Below are 27,990 nucleotides of genomic sequence, written 5' to 3'. Positions count from 1 at the left end.
TGCTTGCCTGTGAAGCCTAAGGACCTAGGTTCAATTCCCCAGTACCCACATAAGCCAGATGCACAAGGTAGCACATACATCTGGAGTTCATTTGCAGTGGCTGGAGGCCCTGGTGCACCCATTCTTTCCCTCTCCCTCTGTCCCTCCCTCCCTCCCTCTTTCTCTCTCTCAAATAAATATATAAAATATTCTGGTAAAATCTTTTCATATTTACTGTCTCTTTCACTAAAGATACATAATGTTTATGAGAAACCTTACCAATCACACTTAATTTGAGAATTCGTAACAACAATGAAGAAACAAAGAAAACAAAGGAAGACAAATCCATTCTAGAACACATTAGCAAAATGGTGTCCAAAAAGAATTCCTCAAACTTCCTCCAGATGTCTGAAGTTTTGTATATCTAGACACATGGCAGCGGTGTAACAAAACTGGTTTTTAATATTCAGCCACACATCTAGAAGAATCCAGAGACAATAGTCAGATAGTTTATAATACTACACACTAGACCCAGCAATACTTCCTGAAGGAAGACTGCCAGTAAAACAGAAAATTCAGTCTATAACTTCTTAGGGGTCTTTTCTTTTTAAGTAGGTCATGGGCTTTCTGGTCTATTTTTGGAGGAATTTTATTTTTCCCACCAAGGTGGTTCAAGTGCTAAACCACGCATGCTTTTCTATTTAGCACACTGTGTCCTACCATCCAGTGTTAACCAGAAAGACAAGGAGGGAAGAAAAGGAAAGGGTCAGAGGCATCAAAGCCTGAAGAATCTGCACTTACATCCTTGTTTTTCCTGCCTACAACTCTGGGCAAGTTTCTTAATCTCTTTGTGCCTATTTTCTCATCTGTAGAGCGGAGACTGTCACAGTATGTACCTTGGGAGATTGTCTTCAAGTCTAAAGGAATTCACAGGGTGTAAACCATCAAGAACCAGAACCAGGGCTGACAGATTACAAACCTGTACTGGTCACACTGCAGTGACTCCAAGATTTACACTGATTGCTGTCTTCTGATATAGGGCAGGTTAGCATCTCTCCAAACAAATCCACTGGGGGCAGGGAAACCACCTACAGGAATTAAATATCTCCTGGAACTGGGCATCGCTGCAGTCTTAAGCTTTTCCAGCATCTTGCTTACTCTCTCCTTGCAGATCAAAAACCAGGAAAATGCCAGTATTGCCTCACCACTTGAAGCCACTGGAATAAAACTCAAGATTAGTGTTTTTTTGTTTTTTTTTGTTTGTTTGTTTGTTTTTAGTTTTTTGAGGTAGCGTCTCACTCTAGACCAGGCTGAACTGGAATTCACTATGTATTCTCGGGGTGGCCTTGAATTCATGGCAAACCTCCCACCTCTTTCTCCCGAGTGCTGGGATTAAAGGCATGCGCCACCACGCCCAGCTTGAAAGGCTCTTTTATTTGAAAGTTTCTACCTAAATCAACTTCTTTCCTTTTTCTTTTGGTAATCAATTTGTGAATTGGGCTTAAAGTTATAAGACTTCAGCAATCAGAGGCAAACTTACTCCTAAATTAGGCTCTGTTTATACCTTGTCATGTATTTGTCAAACACAATTTGAAAATTAATTTTTTTTTTTTTTTTGGTTTTTCGAGGTAGGGTCTCACTCTGGCTCAGGCTGACCTGCCTTCACTATGTAGTCTCAGGGTGGCCTCGAACTCACGGCGATCCTCCTACCTCTGCCTCCCGAGTGCTGGGATTAAAAGCATGTGCCACCACGCCCAGCTTGAAAATTAAAAATTTTTTTTTGAAAGCTTGCATTTATTTAACAGGCTAGCATTGCAACAACAAAGGCTTTCAAAGATAGCATGGGCTGTCTTATCAAGCGGTCCCTTCCTTTTTAAACAGAAGTGCTTAAAGAGTAACCAGCTAATTGGATATTTGTGGAAGAAACTAAAGCCTTAGGAAGAAGACTAGTCAGATAGTTTCTAATGTCCTCAGTTTCTGTGATGACAAGTGTGAAACAGACCTAACAACTCTCATGTCACATGTTATACTAAAAATTAAAATTTTTAAGAGAGCTGCATAGTTCTTCCAGTAAGAAACTCTACCTTTTTAATTTTCTAAAATTTATTTATTTATTTGAGAGAGCGAGCAAGCAAGGAAGAGGCAGAGAGAGAGAGAGAGAGAGAGAAAGTGAGCAAACCAGGGCCTCCAGCCATTGTGAACCAACTCCAAACACATGTGCCACCTTATGCATCTGGCTTATGTGGGTCCTGGGGAATTGAACCAAGGTCCATCGGATTTGTAGACAAACGCCTTAGTCACTAAGCCATCCCTCTAGGCCCAAAATTCTACCTTTTGTTATAAAAAAAAAAAAATCAAACTGGCTATAATTTATGTCTCTCTTTACAGACTACCAGGGCATGGAAGAATCTTAATTATTATACCACTTTTCATTTTTCATATCAAAATATGACTGTGGGGCTGGAGAGATGGCTTAGCGGTTAAGCGCTTGCCTGTGAAGCCGAAGGACCCCGGTTCGAGGCTCGGTTCCCCAGGTCCCACGTTAGCCAGATGCACAAGGGGGTGCACGTGTCTGGAGTTCGTTTGCAGAGGCTGGAAGCCCTGGCGCGCCCATTCTCTCTCTCTCCCTCTATCTGTCTTTCTCTCTGTGTCTGTCGCTCTCAAATAAATAAATAATAAATGAACAAAAAAAAATATTTTAAAAATATGACTGTGGCTGGGAATGGTGGCACACGCCTTTAATCTCAGCACTAACAAGGCATAGGTAGGAGGATCACCAAGAGTTTGAAGCCACCCTGAGACTACATAGTGAAATCCAGGTCAGCCTGGTCTAGACCATGACCTTACCTTGAAAAAAAAAATGTAAATAGACAGCAGATAGGTGATAAATAATCATGGGGGACCTGGAAGTATCAAATTCACAAAAACAAAAGAAATAAATGTCTGCCAACAATTCAATGCAGTACAAATATGATGAATAATAATGACAGGGTCTTTTTATTTTGTTGGCGTGGTGTGGGGTGGGGATGGCATGTGTGTGATGTGTACAGGGTACACACACGTGTGTGCCCAGTGGGCACGCCATGCACCTGCTTGCAGCAAGGTCCGCTGCCCGTTGTGACGGGAGCAGAAGGTCGGGTAGCCCAATCCATCACTCTTCTCTCCTTTCTTATTTCAGCCACAGTCTCTTACTGACCCTAGAACTTGCTGGGGGTTTTTTGCAGATGCCAGTGACTCTCAGATTTCGACTCCCCTATCAGAATGGGGTTACAGACACATATGGCCACACCCAGACGTTGATGTGAGTTCTGAGGATCAAACTCCAGCAGTCCTCTCAGGCCTCCTAAGGGCCTCTTGCTTGCACAGGAAGTGCTCGGAACTGCTGAGCCATCTCTCCAGTCCCTGATGGGCTCTTTTGACAAAGAGAAATGAGTTCAGTCACATCAATTTCTGTAGTTCTTGATAAGGAGGTTCAAAAGTGTTTCTCATAGCTAAGCTCTAATGGACACAAACAATAATTACTAGAGATAAACACAGTCTTTGCCTCATGTCGTTTCTCAGATTGTCTTTCAGAATCAGTCTATCATAGTCTATCTACTTAAGAAAGTGCTCAATTTTCAAGCCAGGGAGAAATTAATATAACTATAATTTGACTGAACGTTGTAATAACATTGTCTCAAGGCCTATATTTGAAAGATCATTATATCACTTCCAGTCATAAACTGAAGAATTCCCACTTTAAGATCCCTACAGTGGCCTTGCATAAGAAACCAAAAACTGTCTAACCTAGCACATTGTTTAATTCTATCCCATCTTTATTCTGGTGGCATAATGAGTATGTGAAAAGATCCTTGACCAAGACATGAGAACACAGAGTTTTAGAACTCACTCCAGTAGGTGACTTCATCAGTGTCTGAACAGCTCTGTGGGACTGTGATGTGAGCGAGAGAAAACGGAGGCATTCTGTGGCTTCCTCAAACTCTGTTTTGCCACTTTTATATTAGGAATACTCCTAATATTGCTTTAAGGGATACAAAGAAGAGTAGTTCCTGCCCAGAAGGCATCACGGTGCTGGAAAGAAGTGACTGGACTACTCAGCACTGCAACATCTCTATCTCACTTTCCAAGGCTCAGGGTTCATTGCGGAAGAGGTGGCGGAAAGAATGTAAGAGCCAAGGGAAGGGTAGGACTCCTTACAATGTGCTCCCCCCAGACACAGAATGGCCTGGATATCCATGACCTCACCATGCCTGACACTACCTACACAAGACCATCATAAGAGGAGGAAAAGATCATGACATCAAAGTAAAAAAGAGACTGATTGAGATGGGGAGGGGACATGATGGAGAATGGAGGTTCAAAGGGGAAGGTGGGGGGAAGGAATATTTTTTATAATCATAGAACTTGTTAATAAAAATTTGTAACAAAAAAAAAAGATCTGGAGTTCATTTGCAGCAGCTAGAGGCCCTGGTGAGCTCTCTCTCTCTCTCTCTCTCTCTCTCATAAATATATAAATATAAAAATAACTAAATAAATAAATAAAAAGCCAGTATTCACAGATGCAAAAAAAAAAAAAAGGGAGGGCTGGAGAGATGGCTTAGTGGTTAAGCACTTGCCTGTGAAGCCTAACGACCCCGGTTCAAGGCTCGATTCCCCAGGACCCATGTTAGCCAGATGCACAAGGGGGCACATGCGTCTGGAGTTCGTTTGCAGTGGCTGGAGGCCCTGGCATGCCCATTCTCTCTATATATATATCTGCCTCTTTCTCTCTGTGTCTGTCACTCTCAAATAAATAAATAAACATAAAATTAAAAAAAATTTTTAAATTGCCGGAGACGGCAAGCATGCCATTTCAGGATCATGAGGAATCGAGCGCTGAAGAGCTGCTTGACACAGTTCCAGCCGAGCTGTCTCTTCCTTGAAGTCCGATGTGGCCCCTCTATAGAAAAATCTTTGGCTCTCTAGGCTACAGAAATATGTGGTTTTCTGTATAATGTTTGTCTTTCTCTGTCTTTCACTTGGTGTCCCAATCTCTAAGTTTACTTTTCCAGTAAAAGTTGGTGTTGGTGAAGTGTTGGTCAATGTACCTGAAAGAGGCTCTGGCATAGAATTGGAAAAGCAAGAAAATGGGTCAGAGATAATTGTTTTCCTTAAAGGCCTTAAAGAAAGTCAGGCACAGAGTACAGTACACTTAGGAGGAAACAATGAACCTCCTGGAACAATGTAAACATTGTTCTATGACTAATTTTTCTAAATGGTGGCAATTGCAACAAACTATGACTCTTTACCAAGAATCCTTACAGAAAAACAACCGAAGTCAGAAAGAGTTCAATCGGGGCGACCAAAGTCTAAGTATTGGAGGGACGTGTAAAGGAAAATTCAAAATAAACGATTAAAGGATAAATGGATCTACTGGATCAGTGATTAATGATGGGAAGCCCCATTTGTGGTTGTTTTGCCTCTCACCTTTAATAGAGTAATTGAAGGTAGAAGTTCAAGAAATCACAAGGGCTTGACCGCACATACATGGGGAAAGTATGAAAACAGTTAATCATTACAGGGGCCTGACGACTTTACTTGAGGTGAATAATTATGGGGTTGTTTGATGAAAAGGAATAACAAAAAGTTTCTATGAATTCTGTGAAATTGCACCTTTCTTGAGGTTTGTTCTTGCACGACGTGATCAGAAAATAAAACACTGAGGCTAAGAGCTGTGGCAAGTAAGAAAAAAAAGAGAGAAAGACGGAAAAACTCAGCTGCCTTCAGCATTAGCCTGTCAGTTTGCACCAGAACTTGACTTCGAGTAGTTATTTCGCCGCTCCCTTTCACACCTCTCTTTGGGGACTGTTGCAGTCCGGTTCGCATTGCTGGTAGAAATCACCCAACCAAGAGTAGCTTCTGGGAAAAAGAGATTTATTTTGGCTTACAGGCTCGAGGGGAAGCTCCACGATGGCAGGGGAAAACGATGGCATGAGCAAAGGATGGACATCACCCTCTGGCCAACATAAGGTGGACACAGCAACAGGAGAGTGTGCCAAACACTGGCATGGGGAAACTGGCTATAACACCCACAAGCCCGTCCCCAACAATACACTCCCTCCAGGAGGCATTAATTCCCAAATCTCCATCAGCTGGGAACCTAGCATTCAGAACACCTAAGTTTATGGGAGACACCTGAATCAAACCACCACAGGGACCCTCCTTCAAGCCAGGGCTGGACCCCGGCAAAAAATCTGTAAAAAAAAAGAGAGAGAGAGAGAGAGAGAGAGAGAGAGAGAGAGAGAGAGAGAGTAATCCCTGCAAAGAAAATTCAAAAATTGGAAGCCCAACAAATATAAAAATATCGAACTCAGGTGCATGTTACAACAGGGATACACGCAAAATACTCGACTGCAGACAGAAGAATTCTGGCTTGGTATTGGCCAAAGGTTCCAGAAGGGGCTGGTGCTTATGGTGAGGCCTGACGAGAGCAAAGCCTCAATGATTAGATACAGAGGAATGAGGAGATTGCTGTGATAGGAGCTGACAGCAAAAGGAAACTGGACGCAAGCAGCAGATGACTTCATCAGGAAGACAATGTTCTTGATGCATCCAACACTAGGGGAACTGTCAGCAAGCCACAGGAGCCCAAGAAGCCCCCTGAGCATAGACAACGGGCAGATACAGACAGGAGGCTCAGCGTGGTGATTCCAGAGGCAAAATGCATGGCACTTTCACTGAAGGTAAAGTAGGGTTCTTCAAGCTTGGTTCACAGCATAAATTCAGTGAGTATGAACTGGCTTTTATTTTTCCAAAACAAAAGGGAAGGAAGGAAAGAAAAGGAGGAAAGCAGAAGAAAGAGAGGGAAAAGGACAGGATGGCGTGAATTATACAAGGTTGCTATGTTTGGGCAAACAGCTTCCAGATGTGGGATAGATTTAAAAATAAAAATAAAAAACGTCAGGCGTGGTGGTGCACGCCTTTAATCCCAGCACTCGGGAGGCAGAGGTAGGAGGATCACCATGAGTTCGAGGCCACCTTGAGACTACATAGTTAATTCCAGGTTAGCCTGGGCCAGAGTGAAACCCTACCTCGAAAAATCAAAAAATAAAAAAATAAAAATAAAATGTGAGGGCTGCAGAGATGGCTTAGCAGTTAAAGCACTTGGCTGAAAACCAAAGGACCCCAGATTTGATTCCCCGGTACCCACATAAAGCCAGATGCAGAACGTGGTACATGCGTCTGGAGTTCGTTAGCAGTGGCTAGAGGTCCTGGTGCACCTATTCTCTCCCTGCCCCTTTCTATCTCTCTCCCTCTCTCCCTCTGTTGTCTCTCTAATAAATAAGTTTTTTTTAAAAATAAAATTTGTCAAAAAGGTATGACGTGGTGGTACAAGTCTTTAATCCCAACACTCAAGGGGCTGAGGTAGGAGGATCTCCATGAATCTGCAGCCAGCCCTAGCACTACACAGCAATTTCCAGATCAGCCTGGGCTAGATGAGACCCTACCTTAAAAACTAAAAATCCTGGGCTGGAGAGATGGCTTAGTGGTTAAGGTGCTTGCTCATGAAGACAAGGACCGAGGTTCAATTCTCCAGGTTCCCGCATATGCCAGATTCACATGTGTCTGGAGCTCACTTGCAGTGGCTGGAGGCCCTGGCACACCCATTCTCATTTTCTCTCTCTCATAAATAAATAAAAAGAAATATTTTAAGCTGGGCGTGGTGGCACACGCCTTTAATCCCAGCACTTGGCAGGTAGAAGTAGGAGGATCGCCGTGAGTTTGAGGCCACCTGGAGATTACATAGTGAATTCCAGGTCAGCCTGGGCTAGAGTGAAACCTTACGTTGAAAAACCAAAAAAAAAAAGAAATATTTTAAAAATAAATTCCTAAATATAGAGCATTGCAAGTTCAATATCCTGACACTTGATTTGATTCAACACAGCTGCTCAACCCTCTCAATATACCAAGACTCATTAGTTGGGCTGACGTGTTCCTGCCTGTAGGAACTGTGCTTGAAGTCTTACTGCGGAACGTTCTCATTAGACACAACCTGTTGTCTTCACAGAGCAAGCGGAGCTGCAAAGGGTCATTTCCAGTGCGCTCAGCAATGCAGAAAGATCAAGCATGACTTGGGTTTCCACGTTCCTTACTGTCAGCCAAATGCCAAACTCCCTCACATGAAAGAGACAGGTGTCATTTCAAATGTAGGCAGGGCTTCTGATTTGAAAAGGAGAATTTGATCAGTAGCAAAGGGTCGATGCTGATGTAGAACTGTTTAGGAAAACTTGGTACTTGCGTGCTTGTGGGGGTTGGCTGTCTACCAGAGTGGAGCTGGGTACAGTTTAAGGGAAACAACCTGGATGTCTAGCCAATCCCTTTATTTGGCTCCAAATTCTAAAGACAACCTTTCAAGTACTAATTTGGCTTCCTCTTCCCTTTCGTTTCCAGAAAGGGTTCCCCTGGATATTAAAAATCTTCAAGGGTAGCCAGGCGTGGTGGTGCATGCCTTTAATCCCAGCACTCGGGAGGCAGAGGTTGTAGGATGGTTGTGAGCTCAAAGCCATCCTGAGAATACAGAGTGAATTCCAGGTCAGCCTAGACTAGAGTGAAACCCTACCTCAAAAAAAAAAAAAAAAAAATATATATATATATATATATATATATATATATATATATATATATATATATATATCCCCAAGGGGCTGGAGAGATGGCATAGAGGTTAAGGCATTTACGTGCAAAGCCAAAGGATCCCGGTTCGATTCTCCAGGACCCACTTAAGCCAGATGCACAAGAGGGCACATGCATCTGGAGTTTTTTTGCAGAGGCTGGAGGCCCTGGCATGCCCATTCTCTCCCTTTCTCTTTCTCTCTCTCTGCCTCTTTCTCTCTATCAAATAAATAAATAAATATTTTAAAAAATATTCAAGAAGCCTAGTTTTGTGGCACATACCTTAATCTCAGCAGAGGTAGAGGTAGGAGGATCACTGTGATTTTGAGGCCAACCTGGGACTACAAAGTGAGATCCAGGTCAGCCTGGGCTAGAGTGAGACTCTACCTTGGAAAAAAATACTAACAAGAACCTATAACATATACTAATAACAAGGTTGACCTAATTTATTACATTTAATTAAACACTCATTAGCTTGTAAATTTATTTAAGATACTGACCATTTTATACTTGAATTTACTGGTTATTTTTCATATTGCTTACGAAACTTAAAAACCTACAGAGGTACTATATAGATATACAGAAAGTTACAGCATGCATTTAACATATATTTCTGAATAAATGAAGTGGGTGGATGAGTAAATTTACAAGAGCAAATTCTTATGAAAGTAATAAATGTGGGCATGGAGGCTGAGGCAGGAGGATCATGAGTTCAAGGCCAGTTTCTAGGTCACCCCTGGCTACATAGCAAGACCCTACCTAAGAAGAGAAAGAGGAAGGGAAGGGAATGGAAAGAATGAATAACAGAAGGAAGGAAAGGAGAGAGGGAGAGGAAGGGAAGGAGGGACTCAGAAAATCAAGTGACTCACATCAGTGACATGCCTCTGCCTTAATGGTGGTATATTGCCTCACAATTTGCAAGTTCTTCTACATAGACATCTATGAGACCCCTATCCAAAAACCCCTAAGATATGCATGCAAGTACTTTTACTTCCTGAATGAAAAAAAAAAAAAAAAGAGGTCTGGAATTTAAGAGACCAACAGGTATGCAATGGTAAAAGCTGGAATCAAAGCCATGCCTGATCCCAGGGCAGAAGCCCCCGTGCTCAGAGAGAGCTGGAACACTGCAAAGGAGATGACCCTATAGTGACCATATGGGCGCTGGAACTCACTAACTACTTCTCTCCCAAGACCAGAAGAGGCTCACCATCTGAGGCCCAGCTGATCCACCTGCTTCAGCCGTAGAGAGAAGGACTCGGGGACAAGAGTGAGTATGGAGGGCTGAACAATGTATCTGCAGACCAAGTCTCTGGAATAAATGTCCAAAGAAGGGAGATGACGGAGAGTGGCCATCGTGTCAAAGACTTCAGTTAAGTCATAAAGAAGAGAAGTGAGAAGGGCAGACTTGGGGATCAGAAACCATTAAGAGAACCCTGCTGGCCACAGTGGTAGAAATGTTAAGCAAACTGAAAGATACTGGGATGGGATGAGAAAAATCCAAGTTGCATACAAAACTCTTGGGAAATCAAAACATCTTTCTTTCTTTTTTATTTATTCATTCATTTATGTGAGAGAAAGAAAAGGAAAGAGGCAAAGAGAATGGGAGTGGCCAAGCCCTCCAACCACTGCAAACCAGCTCCAGACGGCTTGCACCACCACGTGCTTACGTGAATACCGGGGAATCGAACCTCGGTCCTTAGGCTCTGCAGGTAAGTGCCTTAACCGCTAAGCCATCCCCAGACATCTACCCCTAAAGTATCTTTCAAATAGATTTACAGCAGCTTCAAATAGACCCAGACCCAGTCAACTCTCTGAATTTTTCACTTTTTGGTGTTTATTGTTCCTTCAAGTGCTCTAAGGATCCCAGTCCAAGCCAGTAGGTGAGGCTGAAGCAGAAGGTAGCTTTGGAAAGACAGAGCACAGGCTTGTCTTCTGCTGCCAGTACTGGTTCTGTGCCTTCATCTATACCAGAAAGAAAATCATCACACCCCAGACTGTGCACGAGGCTGGAGGCTGAACCGCGCACAGAGGCCAGCTGGCTGGCAAGAAGCCTCAGCCCGGACAGGATTTCTTTTTTTCAGATATCACATCCCTCCTGGAAGCCATTAAGCTTCCACTCCTCAGAACAAAAAAAAAAAAAAAAAAAAAAAAAAAAAAAAAGCAGTTGCCCCATTTAACAGAAGAAAAAGCAAGCAAGGAACAGTGAAGTGATGGCTGATAAGGGACAGTGACTGACAGATAACCGGTTTCCTTCTCCCTCCAAGTCCTCTCTCAGCTCATCAGATCTGCTCCAAGGGCCTCTATTAATGTTCAATGAACCTTATCTTCATGCATTGGATTAGCAAGACCAACTCCCCACTGATAATGCAAAGTAACCCCGAAGTGTCCCCAGCCTCATGGATAAAGGCAGCCGCTGAACTTTCCGCTCTCCATTTGGAGTGGGATGACGCTGATCTTTCACCTCTAGCAAAAACTCTCAGAGCTACACCTTTAAAGTTCGTAATGAGGCTTCATTTGCTTTCCAAGCAGACAGAAAGCCCTGTTTAAATACACTCATGCTGCCATGACCTTTGCTATGACTTAAAGAGTTCACATGTCATAAATTTCTTTGCCCAGGAGACATTCTTAAATTTTATTTGAAGAGATGTGGACACTAGCCCCATTGATGAAACCAAACACACACACTTTTTACCTCCCACACTCCAAATCCAAAGGTCTTTTTAAATATACTTGGAATTCATGCAACCCTAGGTAGCAATCAGAACACTGCTATTGGTGGTGAAGGTGCCTATTTCAATGGTTTCAATTACTAGGCTTAGCCTTAAACACAGACAACAGGGGTTAGCAGAAACAGCACCCCCAGATCTGATTAGAAATCCTTCTGAACTTGCCCTGACCTTTATCTATCTGGATTCTTGGTACTTTTCTTTCTCCTTTTCTTTTTTTAAAATATTTACTTATCTGCAAGCAGAGAAAGAGAGAAAAACCATGTGTGTATGGGCACACCAGGGACTCTAGCCACTGCAAACGAATTCCAGACACCTGTGCCACTTTGTGCATCTGGATTTACACGCCATGAGTTCGAGGCCACCCTGAGACTACATAGTAAATTCCAGGTCAGCCTGAACTACAGTGAGACCCTACTTCAACAAAAAAGAAATAACAAATAAAAAAGTTTCTGAAAAAGTGAACAAAAGGGCTAGAGAAATGGCTTAGCAGTGAAGGCTCTTGCCGGCAAAGCCTAAGGACCCAGGTTCGAGTCCTCAGTACCTACGTAAGCCAGATGCACAAGGTGGCGCATGCATCTGAGATTCCTTTGTAGTGGCTGGAGGCCCTGACATTCCCATTTTCTTTCTATCTGTGCTCCCCCAATAAATAGATAAGTAAAAGTATACATTTTGAGCTGGGCATGGTGGCACACGCCTTTAATCCCAGCACTTGGGAGGCAGAGGTAGGAGGATTGCCTTGAGTTGAAGGCCACCCTGAGATTACATAGTGAAATCCAAGTCAGCCTGGACTAGAGCAAAATCCTACCTCAAAAAAATAAAATAAAATAATAAAAATAAAATAAAAATATATACACATATATATTAATGTTATCTACAGGGCTAGAGAGATGACTTAGCAGTTAAGGTACTTGCCTGTGAAATCTAAGAACCCAAGTTCAACTCTTCAGGTCCCTCATAAACCTGATGCACAAGGTGATGCAAGCATGCAAAGTCACACATGCGTACAAGGTGGTGCACACGTCTGGAGTTCGATTACAGTGACTGGAGGCCCTGAGTGCCAATTTTCTCTCCTCTCTCTCTCTCCCTCGCATAAAAGAAAAAGGCCAGTCTGTTGGGCTTGCCTCAAAAAAAAAAAAAAAAAGAACAACAGATCTAACGTGCATTTTTTCCAAAGAAGACATAAGGATGCAAAGTAAATAAGCACATTGAAGGTATGCAACATTATTAGTCACTGTGAGAAAAATTAAATGAAAATCACAATATGTTAACAATACACAGATGTGAGAATGGCAAGAACCAAAAACCTGACATCACTAAGTGCTGGCTAGGCTGTAGATCACAGGACCTTTCCTAAGCTAGTGGTTTGAATGTAAAATTCCACAACTACTTTGGAAACTTTTTTTCAAAAGTAAAGCTTATATGTTGATAGAAAGAGTCTACTTCTGAAGCTATGAATAGGGGAATAAAACTTTATGCAGATAATTCTTCCTTGGTCCAAAGGTGCCAAAACATAAACTTACCAGATAATCCAGCCATTCCTGGCCCAGGTAGTCCCAAGAGAAACGGCGGTGTATGTCAGCACATGCGCAATCATTGCTGCCAACTAGAAACTGCGAATGTCTATCAACAGGCCAATGGATAACAATTCATACCCTTGGAAATACTATGACTCAGCCACAAAATGGCCTGAACTGAATTGATACAAAATGGATGAATTCAAAATAATTTTGCTGAGTAAAAGAAGATTGAAAACAAAAAAGTACATATTAGGGCTGGAGAGATGGCTTAGCGGTTAGGCGCTTGTCTGTGAAGCCTAAGGACCCCGGTTCGAGGCTCGGTTCCCCAGGTCCCACGTTAGCCAGATGCACAAGGGGGCGCACGCGTCTGGAGTTCGTTTGCAGAGGCTGGAAGCCCTGGCGCGCCCATTCTCTCTCTCTCCCTCTACCTGTCTTTCTCTCTGTGTCTGTCGCTCTCAAATAAATAAATAAATTTAAAAAATATTTTTAAAAAGTACATATTATATGATTCCATGATATAAAATTCTAAAAAATGCAAACAATCTATAGTGACAGAAAACAGATCAATAGTTGCCTAGGAAAGAGGGGTGCCAAGAAGGGCAGGAGATATATATCAAAGGGATGCAGGAGACTTTTTAAAAAATATATTCTTATTTATTACAGAGACACACAGAGAGAATGAGCATGCCAGGGCCTCTAGCCACTGCAAACGAGCTCCAGAAGTATGCATCACCATGTGCATCTGGCTTATGTGAGTTCTGGGGAATCAAACCTGAGTCCTTAGGCTTTGCAGGCAAGTGCCTTAACTGCTAAGCTATTTCTCCAGCCAAGGACGCATGAAACTTTTAGGGGTACAATGGGTTGAATATGTCCCCCACATCAGATGTGGTGGCTGGCAGTCCAGGTATTGGGAAGTGTAAGGGAGGAGGGATCACTTGAGCCCCATCTCAAAACAGTGTGCTCTCAAACAGAGACAATCTCTAATACAAGTATGTGAAAAGGTGGGGTGAATGGGAGGTATGCAGGACATAAGAAAGCTGCTGTCAAGAATAAATTCATCCCAGTTAGAAAGGAGATCGGGTTGTGAGTTCTACCTCTCACTCTCTCACACTTGTTTCCTCCTCTGCCCTTCCATCTTCACCAAAGAAAGATGCAGCAAAAAAGCTCTCCCCAGATACAGGCCTCTCCACCTGAGAATTCTCTATCTCCTAAGTGGTAAGAAATAAGCCTGTGTTCTTCATAAATTAGACAGCGTCAAGCATCCTGGTAGAGAAGCACAAAATGGAGAAACAGAGGGTGACGGATATATTCCCTATCTGGATGGTAGTTATGGTTTGACAGACCAGATAACAGTGATAGATAGACAGACAGATAATAGATGATACATAGATAGATAGATAGATAGATAGATAGATAGATAGATAGATAGGCAGGCAGGCAGGCAGGCAGGCAGATAGATGATAGATAGACAGATAGACAGATGTTAGATAGAAAGATAGATATCAAATAGATAGATAGATGGATAGATAGATGATAGATAAATGATAGATAATAGATAGATAGATGTTAGAAAGATAGATAACAGATATATGATAGACAAATAGATGGATGAATGATAGATAATAGATGGTAGGTAGGTAGGTAGGTAGGTAGATAGATAGATAGATAGATAGATAGATAGTTAGGGATTGACTTATGCAGCTTAAGCCAATCATGGTGGCACAAATCTTTTTTTTTTTTTTTTTTTTTTTTTTTTGGTTTTTCGAGGTAGGGTCTCACTCTAGCTCAGGCTGACCTGGAATTCACTCTGTAGTCTCAGGGTGGCCTTGAACTCATGGCAATCCTCCTACCTCTGCCTCCCGAGTGCTGGGATTAAAGGTGTGTGCCACCACGCCCGGTTTATGTAAAGGTAAGGCGGATCACTGTGAGTTCAAGGTCAGCCTGAGACTACATAGATTTGTGCAGCTTAGTACAGGCAAACAGTATCTTCATGAACATATTAAAAGAATACAGTAGACAGTAAAATACTTTAGCAACAATATAATGGGTGGAAATTATATGCTCAGGACAGAAGTCTATAAGTGAAGTGGTGTGGAGCCCATTTCTTCTCTGGGAGCAATTTCCTCTGAATGTAAGACCACAGGCAGAGGAGGAGGAGAAACTGTCACAAGGGAAAGGCCCTTGCTGTGAAGCCACACGGCCTCTCCACCAAGGAAGAGCCGCCCATCAAGAGCTTCTGCAAGGGACGAATGCTCCCCAATACTGCGGCACAATTCTGTTGGCACAATCTTCTAGCAGTTGGATAATTTCTTCACTGTTATCTTAGAAACTCGGCCCAATTTCTCCTTTTAATGGCATCCTTACTTGTCACTAAACAAAGAGCAACTTTCCCCAGCAATTTGGTTTATTCTCTTTTTGAAGAAATGGCCAGAGCCTTAGTCTGTGAGTCTTGTAGGAGGAGTCTTTTTCTGGGGACCCTCTCTGTGCTTTGTCTCCGAGCCTCCTAGAGGTGGGAAAGTCGCCACCCCTACATCATACACCCCCCGACTCTTCCCTGTGGGATCCTAAATCCCACTCTTCCCCATCCATTTGACCATCAGCTGAACACAAGAATACAACCACTTCTTTAATAAGTTACAAGTTTTCTGCAACGTGACTCCTTTTTATGAAATAAAATGAAAAAACAGCACAACAACATAGTTTTGAACAAAATGAAAGCATAGCACACAGTTAGGTTTCAAGCAGGTTACCCCCATGACTCACCTCATTTCCACCAACTGCCTTGGTCAAAATCACAGCGGAGGACACAGGGGGAGGCATGCAACCTACTGTCTGCAAACTGAAAAATAAAAGAAAATCCAATTGTAAATAGTTCCTTGTCTCTAGTTATAAAGAACTTCACTACATTTATTCTCAAATATCAGAGCTGAGCACAAAACGGGAGAGTTCATTGACGCGCATGCCCTGCTGAGTTTAAACACGGGGCAGCGCGGCTTAGAAGACGAGGCCAGTGCGCAGGCTCGGAGCACGGTACAGATCTAGGGAGGTTTCTCTTTTAAATTACTAAAACATGGATTATGCGATTCAAAAAAAAAAAAAAAGATTACACTAAGTGTACTCAGTGAAAGAGAACCAAAATGGTAAATTGTTAGTAAGTATGTATAATCTTGGACTATTTTCAGGTAAAATCGAGATCTTCCTGATGAGCTGGGTACAGTGGTGTACATCTGTAGTATGTCAGCTATGTGGAGGGTACGTAAGAGGATCATGAGTGTAAGGTCAACCTGGGCAGCATAGTGAGCCCCTGATTTTAAAAAGAAGAAGAAGAAGCAGCCGGGCGTGGTGGCACACTCCTTTAATCCCAGCACTGGGGAGGCAGAGGTAGGAGGATCGCTGTGAGTTCAAGGCCACCCTGAGACTACAGAGTGAATTCCAGGTCAGGCTGGGCTAGAGTGAGACCCTACCTCGAAAAACAAAAACAAACAAACAAACAACAAAGAATAAAGAAAGAAAGGACTGGAGGTAGAGGAACAGAGAGGGGAGGAGAAGTATGGAGGAAGAGGGGAGAAGAAAGAAAGGGTAGTAGAATGGAGAAGGGAGACGAGGGGATGGGTAGTAGAAGGAAAGGAAAAAAAGGAAAAGGAGAGGAAAAGAGAAGTGAGGAGGAGAGGGGAAGGGAGGAGGAGAGGGGGGAAGAGAGATCGTTCCTATACTTCATAGAAAATCTTTCAGTAAAAGTCAGCCTCAAAATGACATCCAGAGTCCAAAAAAAAAGTTTAATAAAATAGAAGCATGCATTTTCAATTCCTCTCTATAGAACAGCAATTCTCAAACTTTCATCTCATATAATATTTTCTCATGTTGTAATGGTATTATAGAAACAGTCATGACATAATCACACATTCTGAGTCAGACTCTACACTGAATTCTAATATCTGTTCTAAATTTGTTTTTTATTAAGTTATGTCTATACTCCTATGATCATGACAAGAAGTCTATTTTCTTAGTTTAGAGTAGAAAACAAATTGCATGTCAGGCAAATAAAACCATGGGCAGTAAATCTAAGTACTAAAAATAGCAACACTGCTCAGAATTCATATAGAATTTACCTTCTGGGAAGAACAAATGTCTGTCCTAACTAAAAGGAAAACTGACATAGAACATCAGAGTACACAGACAGCCATCAGGACATATCTGATTATTCTGAATGAACATTGTTACAGTTTATTCTTATTCATGTTTGTAATAATGTACTATCTAAGCTTTATGCAACACATTTATGACAGATCTGAAATAAAACAAAAGCAAAAATATTTTAATTTGTATAGTAATAAAACATAACCAAACACTATTTATGAATTCTAGTTAGCTTAATACAATATGATCTTTTAATTATTATCATTTCATTTAGTGTCAGAGTCTCGCTATGTTATACCATGCTGGTCTCAAATTCCTAAGCCCAAGGAAATCCTCCTGCCTCAGCATTATCAATAGCCTAACTATCAGCATGCCTGCTCAGTCTTCTCTGAAGAGCTGTTTCCCTATCTCAGGATAGAGTCATCCTTTCCGGTTATGAATTTTCAAGCTCCAACCAACCAATTCAGATCTATTGTGAATAAGCATTTATCATTTGGTAGTAAAACCTAGTCTAAATACTTTATTCTCAGTCTCGTTTATTCCACACGAGCATTTAAAACAAATGTCATTATTATCTTCACTTTAACAAAGACTGAAGTTCAGAGAAAAGGTAAGTTGACCTGACTCCCAAAGTCAGTTCTCTGAGGTTCAACATTTATTCTGGTATCCAAGGATGAAACATTAACTTACCTACAGGCAAGTTCTTTCAGAGTTAGTTTTCTCTTTGGTTTAGTTGGTTGGTTGGTTTGGTTTGGTTTGCTTTCATTTTATTTGAGACAAAAATCTCATTACGTAGCCCAGGCTGGCCTCAGCCTCCCAAATGCTAGACACAGGTGTGTGTCATCTTGCCTGGCAGAGAGAGTGTCAGTCTTTCAAGCTTTTACTCTCTTCTTAGCATTTTCCTTTCATATACAAAACAGAATTCTCCCTATCTTAAAAAAAAAATAGGGCTGGAGGGATTGCTTAGTGGTTAAGATGTTTGCCTACAAAGCCGAAGGACCCAGGTTCAATTCCCCAGAACCCATGTTAGCCAGATGTACAAGGGGGCACACGCATCTGGAGTTCATTTGCACTGGCTGGAGGCCCTGGTGCACCCATTCTCTCTCTCTCTCTCTCTCTCTCCCTCTCCCTCTCCCTCTCTTTCTCCATCAACTTAATTAATTAATTTAAAAATCCTTATATATAAAAATGCTATATTGTCACTTACAATTCATTTGGAGCCAAAGCAATTTTTAGGAAAATAACTGGGTATCCCATGCCTGATTTTAAGCTATAGGACAGAGCCACGGTCACAGAAACCACATGATACTGGCACAAAACAGCTATGTAGACCGATGGAACAGAATAGAATAGAATATCTAGCTATAAACTCAAACAACCACAGCCACCTGGTTTTGACAAAAATAATCGATGGAGAAAAGACAACTTTTTTAACAAGTAGTGCTGGAAAAACCAGATATCCACATGCAGAAGAATGAAACTAGATCTGATCTCTCACCCTGCACAAAAAGACAATTCCAAATGGGTCGAACACCTTAAAATAAGACACAAAACTCTGTTACTGCTAGAATCAAAAAGCAAGAAAAACACTTCAAGGAATAGATAAGGACTTTCTGAAAAGAGATCCAGTGGCTCCAGGAACAAGATGAAGTGACCAATGGGACCTTATGAAATTAAAAACCTACTGCCTATAAAGGAAAATCAGCTAACCAAGGGAAGGGATGCTTTACAGAATGGGAGAGAAATCTTTGCCAACAGCTGACAAGAGGATTAATATATAGAATATATAAGAACTCAAAAAAGCTAAACAATATGAAAACAAGTAACCCAATCTGAAACGGGCTAAGAGAATTGCTCACAGACTCTCACTGCTGAGCCTGCCCACTTTTCTCAGCTCTGCCTCAAAAAACAAGAAAGAAAAAAAAAAGCTCTTCCTTTCCCCCACTTTCTTTCTCCTCTTTGGATGCGAGCCCTGATGCTTTGGAGATTTTTTTTTCTACCTTTTTATTTATTTTTTAAATAAATCTCCTTTGCTTTTGGGGAGGGGGGGAATGGACTAAGATGCACATGGTTGTGCAGGAATCTGGTGTTCGTTTGCAGTGGCTGGAGGCCCTGGCACACCCATTCTCTTTCTGTCTATCTGCCACCCTCTCTCACTCTCTCTCAAATAAGTCAATAAAAATATCTTTTTTTTAATGGGTTAAACAACAGAACAGAGAATTCTCAAAAGCAGAAACACAAGCTAGGCATGATGGCGCACGCCTTTAATCCCAGCACTTGGGAGACAGAGGTAGGAGGATCACCATTGAGTTCGAGGCCACCTTGAGACTACACAGTGAATTCCAGGTCAGCCTGAGCCACAGTGAGACCCTACCTTGGAAAACCAAAAAAAAAAAAAGAAGAAGAAGAAACACAAATGGCCAATGAATACCTGTAAGCAGTATTCAACACCCTTACCCCACCAGAGAAATGCAAATAAAAGCTATTTTAAGATTCTCTCTCACCCCACAAATGACAACCAAGGATGAGGGTGTGGACAAAAGGCAACCTTTATTCGCTGCTGGTGGGAATACACCAATCAACTTCTGGTTTTTCTGCTTTATTTCTGTTCTCATTTTTACTTTGTAGGGATGCTTTTATATACTATTCCCTCAAACCAAGCATGTCTAATACTGAATTTATGTTTTCCTTTTCTTTACAACGTTATTGAGGTACACCTGACAAAAATGACATATACTTAGATGGTTTTGTTTGCTTGGTTGGTTGGTTGTTATTTTGGTGTGTGTGTGTGTGTGTGTGTGTGTGTGTGTGGTGCACCTGTGTGTGTTTATGGTGTTTACGTGTGTACAGGTACAGATGCACATGGGGTGCACATATGTGGAGGCCCTGGCAGTTGTCCTGAGGAATGCCATCCAACTCCTTTTGGAGACAGTCTCTCAGATTCTGCTAGAACAGCAGCCTGGCAAGTTCCAGGGACCCTCTTATCTCTGGCTCGCCAGCACAGGCATGGCAAGTGTGTGCCCCATGCCAGCGTCTTCAGGAGTGCTGGGCACGGGACTAAAGCTCTCCTGCATGTGAGGGAAGCACTCACCCACTGAGCCTTCTCCCCAGCCTGGTCAGTTGGATTTTTAAAATATTTTCTTGATTATTCATTTGTAAACATGTAAGCAGAGAGAAAGCGAGAACAGGAACACCAGGGCCTGCTATCCCTGCAAAAGAACTCCAGACACATGTGCCACTTTGTGCACTTAGCTTTACGTGGGTAACAGAATGAAACTTTAGAAGCTTTAGAAGCAAGTGCCTTTAACCACTCAGCCACTCTCCAGCCCTAGTTGGATTTGAGACAATGACTGTCCTTGAACCTATCATGTAGCCTGGATCTTCCCATCCTCTTGCCTCAGACTCCTCAATGCTGGGATTACGGGCATATGCCACCACACCCAGCAAAAAATTTTTACTAGATGTTTTCGCCCATGTCTGGACACACACGTGCAGAATGGGCTCTACAGGCACTCCGTCCCTTGTGGTATATTAGCAAGATCAGGAGGATGTGCTTAGAATGCTTTTATTTCAACATGGTTCTGCGAAAGAGTTTACAACTCCTTCAAGCTAACATGCTGTGTGTTTGCTCAGGTTAGAGATCTGTGACGTGCTTTCCCTAAAAGAGGTAGATCGAGTGTTTACTCCTTTAAAAAAGTCAAGTACTGCGCGCTCGGTCTATTCAGCATACTGAGCTCACAGTGCAGCCCTCCGCGTCTCAGCACAGCGCCGTGGCATTAGCGGACTCATCTCTCAAACGTCTGCCTTCTGGCACATTTACTGTCTAATTTCAACGCTTTTAAGCGCTCTCTCCCATCTACAGCTTCAGGCTCAATCTCTTCAGGACTTCACTGAATTGGCTCTTAAAGAAAGTTTTGCGGTGATAAAGAGATTGGCTCAGTGGTCAAAGTCGCTTGCTTGAAGGCCTGATGGCCTGAGTTCGACTCCCCAGTACCCAGGTAAAGCCAGATGCACAAAGCAGAGGCATACATCTGAAGTTCCTTTACAGTGGCACGAGGCCCTGATGCACCCATCCTTTCTCCCTCTCTCTGCTTGTAAATAAATTTTTTTAAAGCAACTTTTTTGTCTCTCAGGAATATCTCATTTTTGAACCCTCTACTTTAGACATACACAACTCATGCTGAGCCACTTATACTTTAACTGATATGTCATTCCAGTTATCATGTATGTACATGTGTCATATACATACATTTAATACATACTGAATATATGCGTAGGGGGTGGTTTGATTCAGGTGTCCCCCATAAACTTAGGTGTTCTGAATGCTAGGTTCCCAGCTGATGGAGATTTGGGAATTAACGCCTCCTGGAGGGAGTGTACTGTTGGGGGCAGGTGTTACAGCCAGTTTCCCCTTGCCAATGTTTGGCACACTCTCTTGGTCCCGTTGCCCACCTGATGTTGGCCAGGGGATGATGTCCACCCTCTGCTCATGCCATTGTTTTCCCTGCCATCGTGGAGCTTCCCCTCAAGCCTGTAAGCCAAAATAAGCCCCTTTTTCCCACAAGCTGCTCTTGGTGGGATGATTTCTACCAGCAATGAGAACCTGGCTGCAGCAGAGTGTGTGTGTGTGTGTGTGTGTGTGTGTGTGTGTGTGTGTGTGTGTGTGTGTGTGTGTGTATGTGTGTGTATGTGTGTATGTATGTATATTCAACTGGATTAACAGTTCACTGAGGGCTGGAGAGATGGCTTAGTGGTTAAGCGCTTGCCTATGAAGCCTAAAGACCCCGGTTCGAGGCTCGATTCCCCAGGACCCACGTTAGCCAGATGCACAAGGGGCTGCAAGCATCTGGAGTTCGTTTGCAGTGGCTGGAAGCCCTGGTGCACCCATTCTCCCCCCCTCATTGCTCTCAACTAAATAAATAGATAAAATAAACAAAAAAATTTAAAGAAAGAGTTCCCTGAAAACAAGGAAAATAGCATCTCCTTGCTCCAAGCACCGTATACATAGCACACACAGTAATTACTGGTTCTTGACATACAAAAAAATACACATATGTGCTGTTCTAAAATGAGGTCAGCTTACCAATGTGGCATTTGATGTTCTCTAGGGACAAGTAATGCTCCTGTTTTCCCCTCTACACCTAAGCTATGCCCATCCCCCCAGCTGAGTCAATGATGCTGCCAATCACCACGTGCCTGAAATCTAAAGCCTGCCAGCCTCTTGGTGGCCGTACTCACTCTACATCCTCCCCCCGACCCCCCGTGAGTCCCGAGAGCTCCACCCTCACAACCTGTCTTGGGCACACACATTCCTCTGTGGCTCTGCTACCCCCTTAGCCTCCATACTGGCCTCACAGATTCGCCTCAGCCCCCTCTGCTATCGACCCTTCCATATTGTGGACAAAAGAATTGTTCATCCAGGGTTCTTAGGCTTCACAGGCAAGTGCTTAACCACTAAGCCAGCTTTCCAGCCCAATCTTTGGCTTCTTAATGCTCCTTTGCCTTCAAACCCCACAGCCTTCTCTGCCTGCGGGGTGCACAGTCCTGGCCCAGACACCAGCAGGGACCCTACCTGCCACCTGAGGGTGGTATCATTGGCATAGCGGGGGGGGGGGGTGGGGAAGAGCTGGTTAAGAAAAGCATGTGTACAATTTGTTCCTCCTTCAGTATATGCGAGTATAAACACGCCAGGAAAGAAAGATCAGCTACTATTGATGCAGGATTTGGGCGTTCAGGAGGAGTCCCCCAGAGTTTATGAATGCCATGTTTTGAGTTCGGTCCTACCTTTAATAAAGAATTAATAGCCAGGTGTGGTAGTGTACACCTTTAATCCCAGCATTCAGGAGGCAGAGGTAGGGGGATCGGCGTGAGTTCAAGGCCACCCTGAGACTACACAGTGAATTACAGGTCAGTCTGGCCTAGAAAAAAAAAATTAATAAAGATGGACTGGAGAAGGAGAAAATAAAAAGGAATTGTTCGTGAATATGAATTGCACCACATGCCTCCTTTGCTTCAAGCCACTCTACAGGCTTCCAGTAGCACTCAGAATAAAAACCAAATGCATAACGGCTGGAGAGATGGCTCAGTGGTTAAAACACTTGCCTGCAAAAGCCTGAGGACCTGAGCGCCAGTCCTCAGTACTCATGGAAGACCAGATGTGCAAGGGGGCGCAGGCGTGTGGAGTTCATCTGCACTACCTGGAGGCCCCGGTGTGCCCATTCTTACTTTCTATCTGCCTCTTTCCCTCTTACACAGAGATAAATAAATAAATAAACAAACAAACAAATGGATTTTTTTTTTAATTCAGAATGCTTTACCATGGCTGACAAGTCTGGGCATCTCTGGCTCTTATGCATCTTTCACCTCCAAATCCCGTCATCTTTCGGTCACTCGCTCAGGACCTGCCCACGAGGCTGCTTTGCTGGCCCGCAAACACCCAGCTTGGTTCTGCCTTACCACCCGTATACACTCTGCCTCCTTTGCTAGTCAACCTCCCCACAACTCTGAAATGTAACCAGCAACCCGATCACTCAGCTGTTTCACAAAGTCACGTCACATCGCTCATCTTTCTCTTGTGTATATATTTACAGAAATTTTGTTAAGAATCAGCCCTGAGTCCCCCCAAGGGCCAAATAGAATTGCACATGGCCACTTTTCATCACTTGTTTATTTTTCTTTTTTCCCAACAACCAAAACAACTGGCACCTATTTGGGCTAAAGAGATTGTAGTGAGGGCTGGAAAGATGGCTTAGCGGTTAAGGCATTTGCCTGCAAAGCCAAGGGACCCCGATTTGATTCCCCAGGACCCACGTTAGCCAGATGTACAAGGGGGCGTCTGGAATTTGTTTGCAGTGGCTGGAGGCCCTGGTGCACCCATTCTCTCTCTTGCCCCTCTTTCTCTGTCAAATGAATACAATACTTAAAAAAGAGAGAGAGAGAGCGATTGTAGTTGTTTGCGATTAAGCCTCATACTTGATCCCCAGTGGTGGAGCCTTTGGGAGGTGAAGCCTTGCTGGAGGAGGCGTGGCATTGGGGGATGCCCTTGGGATCAATAATCCAGCCCCCTTGCGGCTTACTTTGCGCTAATGTGGCAAGATGTGATGCAGTGCACTCTGCTCGGCCAGGCTCTCCCCACCACGATGAAGACCTGCCCTTGAAAGCGCAAGCCAAAAGAAACCCTTTCCTTCCATGAGCTGCTTCGGGGTGGGTGTTTTGCCCCAGAAATGAGAAGGTGCCTGGGTGACTTGAGTAAATGCTGCCATGGCTGGAGAAAGTGAATGCCCCCAATGTCAGTGCGAAGTGTGCAGCGAAAGTGTGGTTAGCCTCGTCACACAGACAGGAACAGTGACGTCCCGAACCGTGAGAAACCTCGCTGGAGGTCAGGCGGCTTGTCAGGGACAGGGTCAGAACTCACTCCGGTTAAGTCCAGCTGTTATCTAATAATGCTTAGATGGGGTTAGTTTTAAACCACTGTGATGCACGCTTCGTTAATTGCAAAATGCTTTGCACTAAACACAGGGATATCTTATTGTCACGAGTTTATTGATTAACATTTTATTGACAGTTTTCATATGTACAAGTAATGTATCATGATTGTCATAGCCTCCTGTTACCTTCTCTTGTTCCCCCCATTCTCCCACTAAACTTCTTTCCAACTAGACCCTCTTCTACTTAAATATGGTAACTTAAAAAAATTTTTTTGTTTATTTTTATTTATGTATTTGAGAGGGACAGAAGAGAGAGAAAGAGGCAGAGAGAGAACGGGTGCACCAGGGCCTCTAGCCACTGCAAACAGACTCCAGATGCATGTGCCACCTTGTACATCTGGCTGATGTGGGTACTGGGGAATCGAGCCTCAAACCGGGGTCTTTAGGCTTCACGGGCAAGCGTTTAACTGCTAAGCCTCGAAAAACCAAAAATAAAAAGTAACCTAGGCACCTGGAATTCATTTGCAGTGGTCAGAGGCCATGGTTCATCCATTCTCTCTGTCTGTCTCTCTTCTATCTCTCTTTTTGCTTGCAAATAAATCAATATAAGTTAAAAAAAAAAAAAAAAGATTTGAACATACCCTTTTAAAAGCCATTCATTGATGGGTGTGATGGATAAAAGCTGGAGAAAAAGCCATATTGCTGCTGGGAAGAATGCAAGCGTAAAGATCTGAATGAAAAGATGCAGTTTTAAATGCACCAATGCACTGGTCAGCTCCTGGAAAAGCGAAGGACACAAAACAAGGGTAAGGAAATCATTTCTGAAAGAAATGGCTGCTAAAATAACATTACGTGAGTTAGTTTTGAATTCTGAATTATTCCTTATAACAATATATACATAAGAGAAAGGCCATTAGGAGAAAAGGGGTGATGATTATAACATGCTTTCATATAAAACTTCTGAAATGTTCTAATTTCTTTCAGTATACAATATGCTATATAATCCCAATTTCTAAAACTCTAGACAATGTAGCAAAAGGTAACCTTTACATAGCATAAGTATAGATTTAAAATTGTTGAAACTATAAGTGAACATCCAGAATTACCTACATTTAAAAAAAAAACCTTCAAAAATAGGAGCTGGATCCAGGCGTGGGGGCACACGCCTTTAATCCCAGCACTTGGGAGGCAGAGGTAGGAGGATCGCCATGAGTTCGAGGCCACCCTGAGAATACAGAGTGAGTTCCAGGTCAGCCTGGGCTAGAGTGAGACCCTACCTCAAAAAAAAAAAAAAAAAAAATAGGAGCTGGGGATATGCCCAGTGGGTAACAGTGATAACTGTATAAACATGAAGACCTAAATTAATCCCTAGCAACCACAGAAAATCTAGGTGTGGCCTCACATTCCTGTAACCCAGCTCCAAGGGGAATAGAGAGAGCAGAATCTCTGGGCACAGAGGCTTGCTGAGGCCCACCGGTCAACAAGTCTAGCCAAAAACTAACAAGTTCCAGGTTCACTGAAAGAATGCATCTAAAGGAAATATGGTAAAGAACAACAGAGGAAGTTACTTAACTTCCTCCTCCGGCCTCCACATGCATGTGCATAGGACATGAATGCCAGCACGCACATGTACATAAGCCACACACACACACACACACACTTTAACAAAAATGGAATTTGGGCTGGAGAGATGGCTTAGAGCTTAAGGCACTTGCCTGCGAAGCCTAAGAACCAAGTTTGATTTCCCAGGACCCACGTAAGCCGATGCACAAGGTGGCGCATGCATCTGGAGTTCATTTACAGTGGCTAGATGCCCTGGCATGCCCATTTTCTCTCTCTCAATCTCTTTCTCATAAACAAACAGAATTAAAAAAAAAATAGAATCTATGGGCTAGAGAGATGAACTAGTGGTTAAGGTGCTTATATGCAAAGCCAAAGGAACCATGTTCAATTCCCTAGGATCCACGTAAGCTAGATGCACAAGGTGGCACATGTGTCTGGAGTTCATTTACAGTGGCTAGAGGTCCTGGCATGCTCATATTCATTCTCTCTCTATCTGCCTCTTTCTTTCCTCTCTCTCAAAAAAAATAAATAAATAAATAAAATAAATAGAATTTATCACATTTTAACAAAATATAATAATCTCTATTATACCAAAGTTAGAAGACCTCAATTTAGCAAGATGATACTGAATCTACAAATCAGTTGTTAGTTTTCCTCCGTGATGGTCTACAATTCAAGATGATTCCCTTTCTCATGACTGTCTGCTCACTGCATTTACTTGTGGACATTTATTGAGAAATAGCCAAATGCCAGGATCTAACATAATCCTGCCAAAAACATAGGTGATCTCATTCAATTGTCGCAACTCCATTAGGTGAAAATAACTACCCCACTTTACTGCTGAGAAATTGAGCTTGAACATAACCATGCAACCAAGATCAGCATCAAGACCATTTCGGGCACACTGCCAGGCCCAGCCTGCCTCTACTAGAGCATAGCAAGCTGCCCGAGAGGAAAAAATAAAAATCCCACATTTGGCTGGGAGCATAGTGAATAACATATATAATATTATATACATGTGTATATTAGACATAAGTTGGTACAGGGCCTGCCTAGCATGCATGAAGGCCTGGGTTCAAGCCCCAGCACTAAAGACTAGGTACAGTGGCTCATGTGTGTAATTCCCACCCCACCACTTGGGAGTAGAGATCACAATGACCAGAAGTTCTCAACTTCACAGCTAGTTCAAGACCAGCGTGGAATAGAAGAAACCCTGTCTCAAAATAGTAATAACCACTATTCTATAAGTTAAAGTATAATGATGATTATGTTAAGTTATAAAGAGAGTTATGTGCGATCACGTTGAAAGGCTATAGGATTATGAGATATTACCCAATTACCCATATTCTACCAAAAGGAGTATCAACTACCATAGCTGATGGAAAATCATCTGGCAAGTAAACACGGTATTGGGCTCAGGTTGTGGCTCTGTGGTACGGCACTGGCCACTCACACATGTGTGAAGATTGAATTCCATCCACAGCACCACAGACAGTGGGGGCAGGGAAAGGAGGAAGAGGAGGAGGGGAGGGAAGCAGGGAGAGAGGGAAAGAAGGAAAGGGAGAGGCTGGCTTGATACCCTAGTCTCATAAGTGTAGTCTAGTACATGGAACGCCCGTCATAAATGAAACTGCACATAGACTTTGAGCCAGCAATTTCACTTCCAGAAAGTCATCTTTGCATGTGTTTTCAAGTATGAAAAATGACATGCTTTCAGGTTATCTTGTACAACTTGCTTGTACCAGCAAAACCCTGCCCATCACCTAATGCCTATCAACAGAAGACAAGTAAAATATAGTGGGCTGCAGTCATACGATAGCATACTAGTTGGCAGATGAGAAAATAGGGCTCTTTTTGTTAAAATATTTTATTTGTTTATTTGAGAGAGAGAGAGGCAGAGAGAGAATGGGCACACCAGGGCCTCCAGCCACTGCAAACAAACTCCAGATGCATGTGCCCCCTTGTGTATCTGGCTTGCGTGGGTCC

General features: G+C 42.9%; 1 protein-coding gene across 9 annotated transcripts in view; it reads right to left on the bottom strand.

The window, feature by feature from the left end:
* Nucleotides 1-27,990, bottom strand: part of Slc10a7 (solute carrier family 10 member 7) — a 278,502-nt gene that overhangs the window by 236,083 nt on the left and 14,429 nt on the right. For 4 of the 9 annotated variants that reach the window (XM_045130907.1, XM_045130908.1, XM_045130909.1 and 1 more), the window contains exons 3-4: nucleotides 25,083-25,219; nucleotides 15,641-15,716 (exon numbers count right to left, since the gene is read on the bottom strand). In XM_045130907.1, the coding sequence (XP_044986842.1) occupies nucleotides 15,641-15,716; nucleotides 25,083-25,219 (213 nt within the window). Of the gene's footprint in view, nucleotides 1-347; nucleotides 458-15,640; nucleotides 15,717-25,082; nucleotides 25,220-27,990 lie in introns of those variants that run through there. The other 5 variants (XM_045130913.1, XR_006632909.1, XR_006632908.1 and 2 more) reach the window with 3 other exon arrangements.

Source organism: Jaculus jaculus, chromosome 12, assembly GCF_020740685.1.
Source record: "Jaculus jaculus isolate mJacJac1 chromosome 12, mJacJac1.mat.Y.cur, whole genome shotgun sequence".
NCBI lineage: Eukaryota > Metazoa > Chordata > Mammalia > Rodentia > Dipodidae > Jaculus > Jaculus jaculus.
This window is presented reverse-complemented; position numbering and strand designations above follow the sequence as displayed.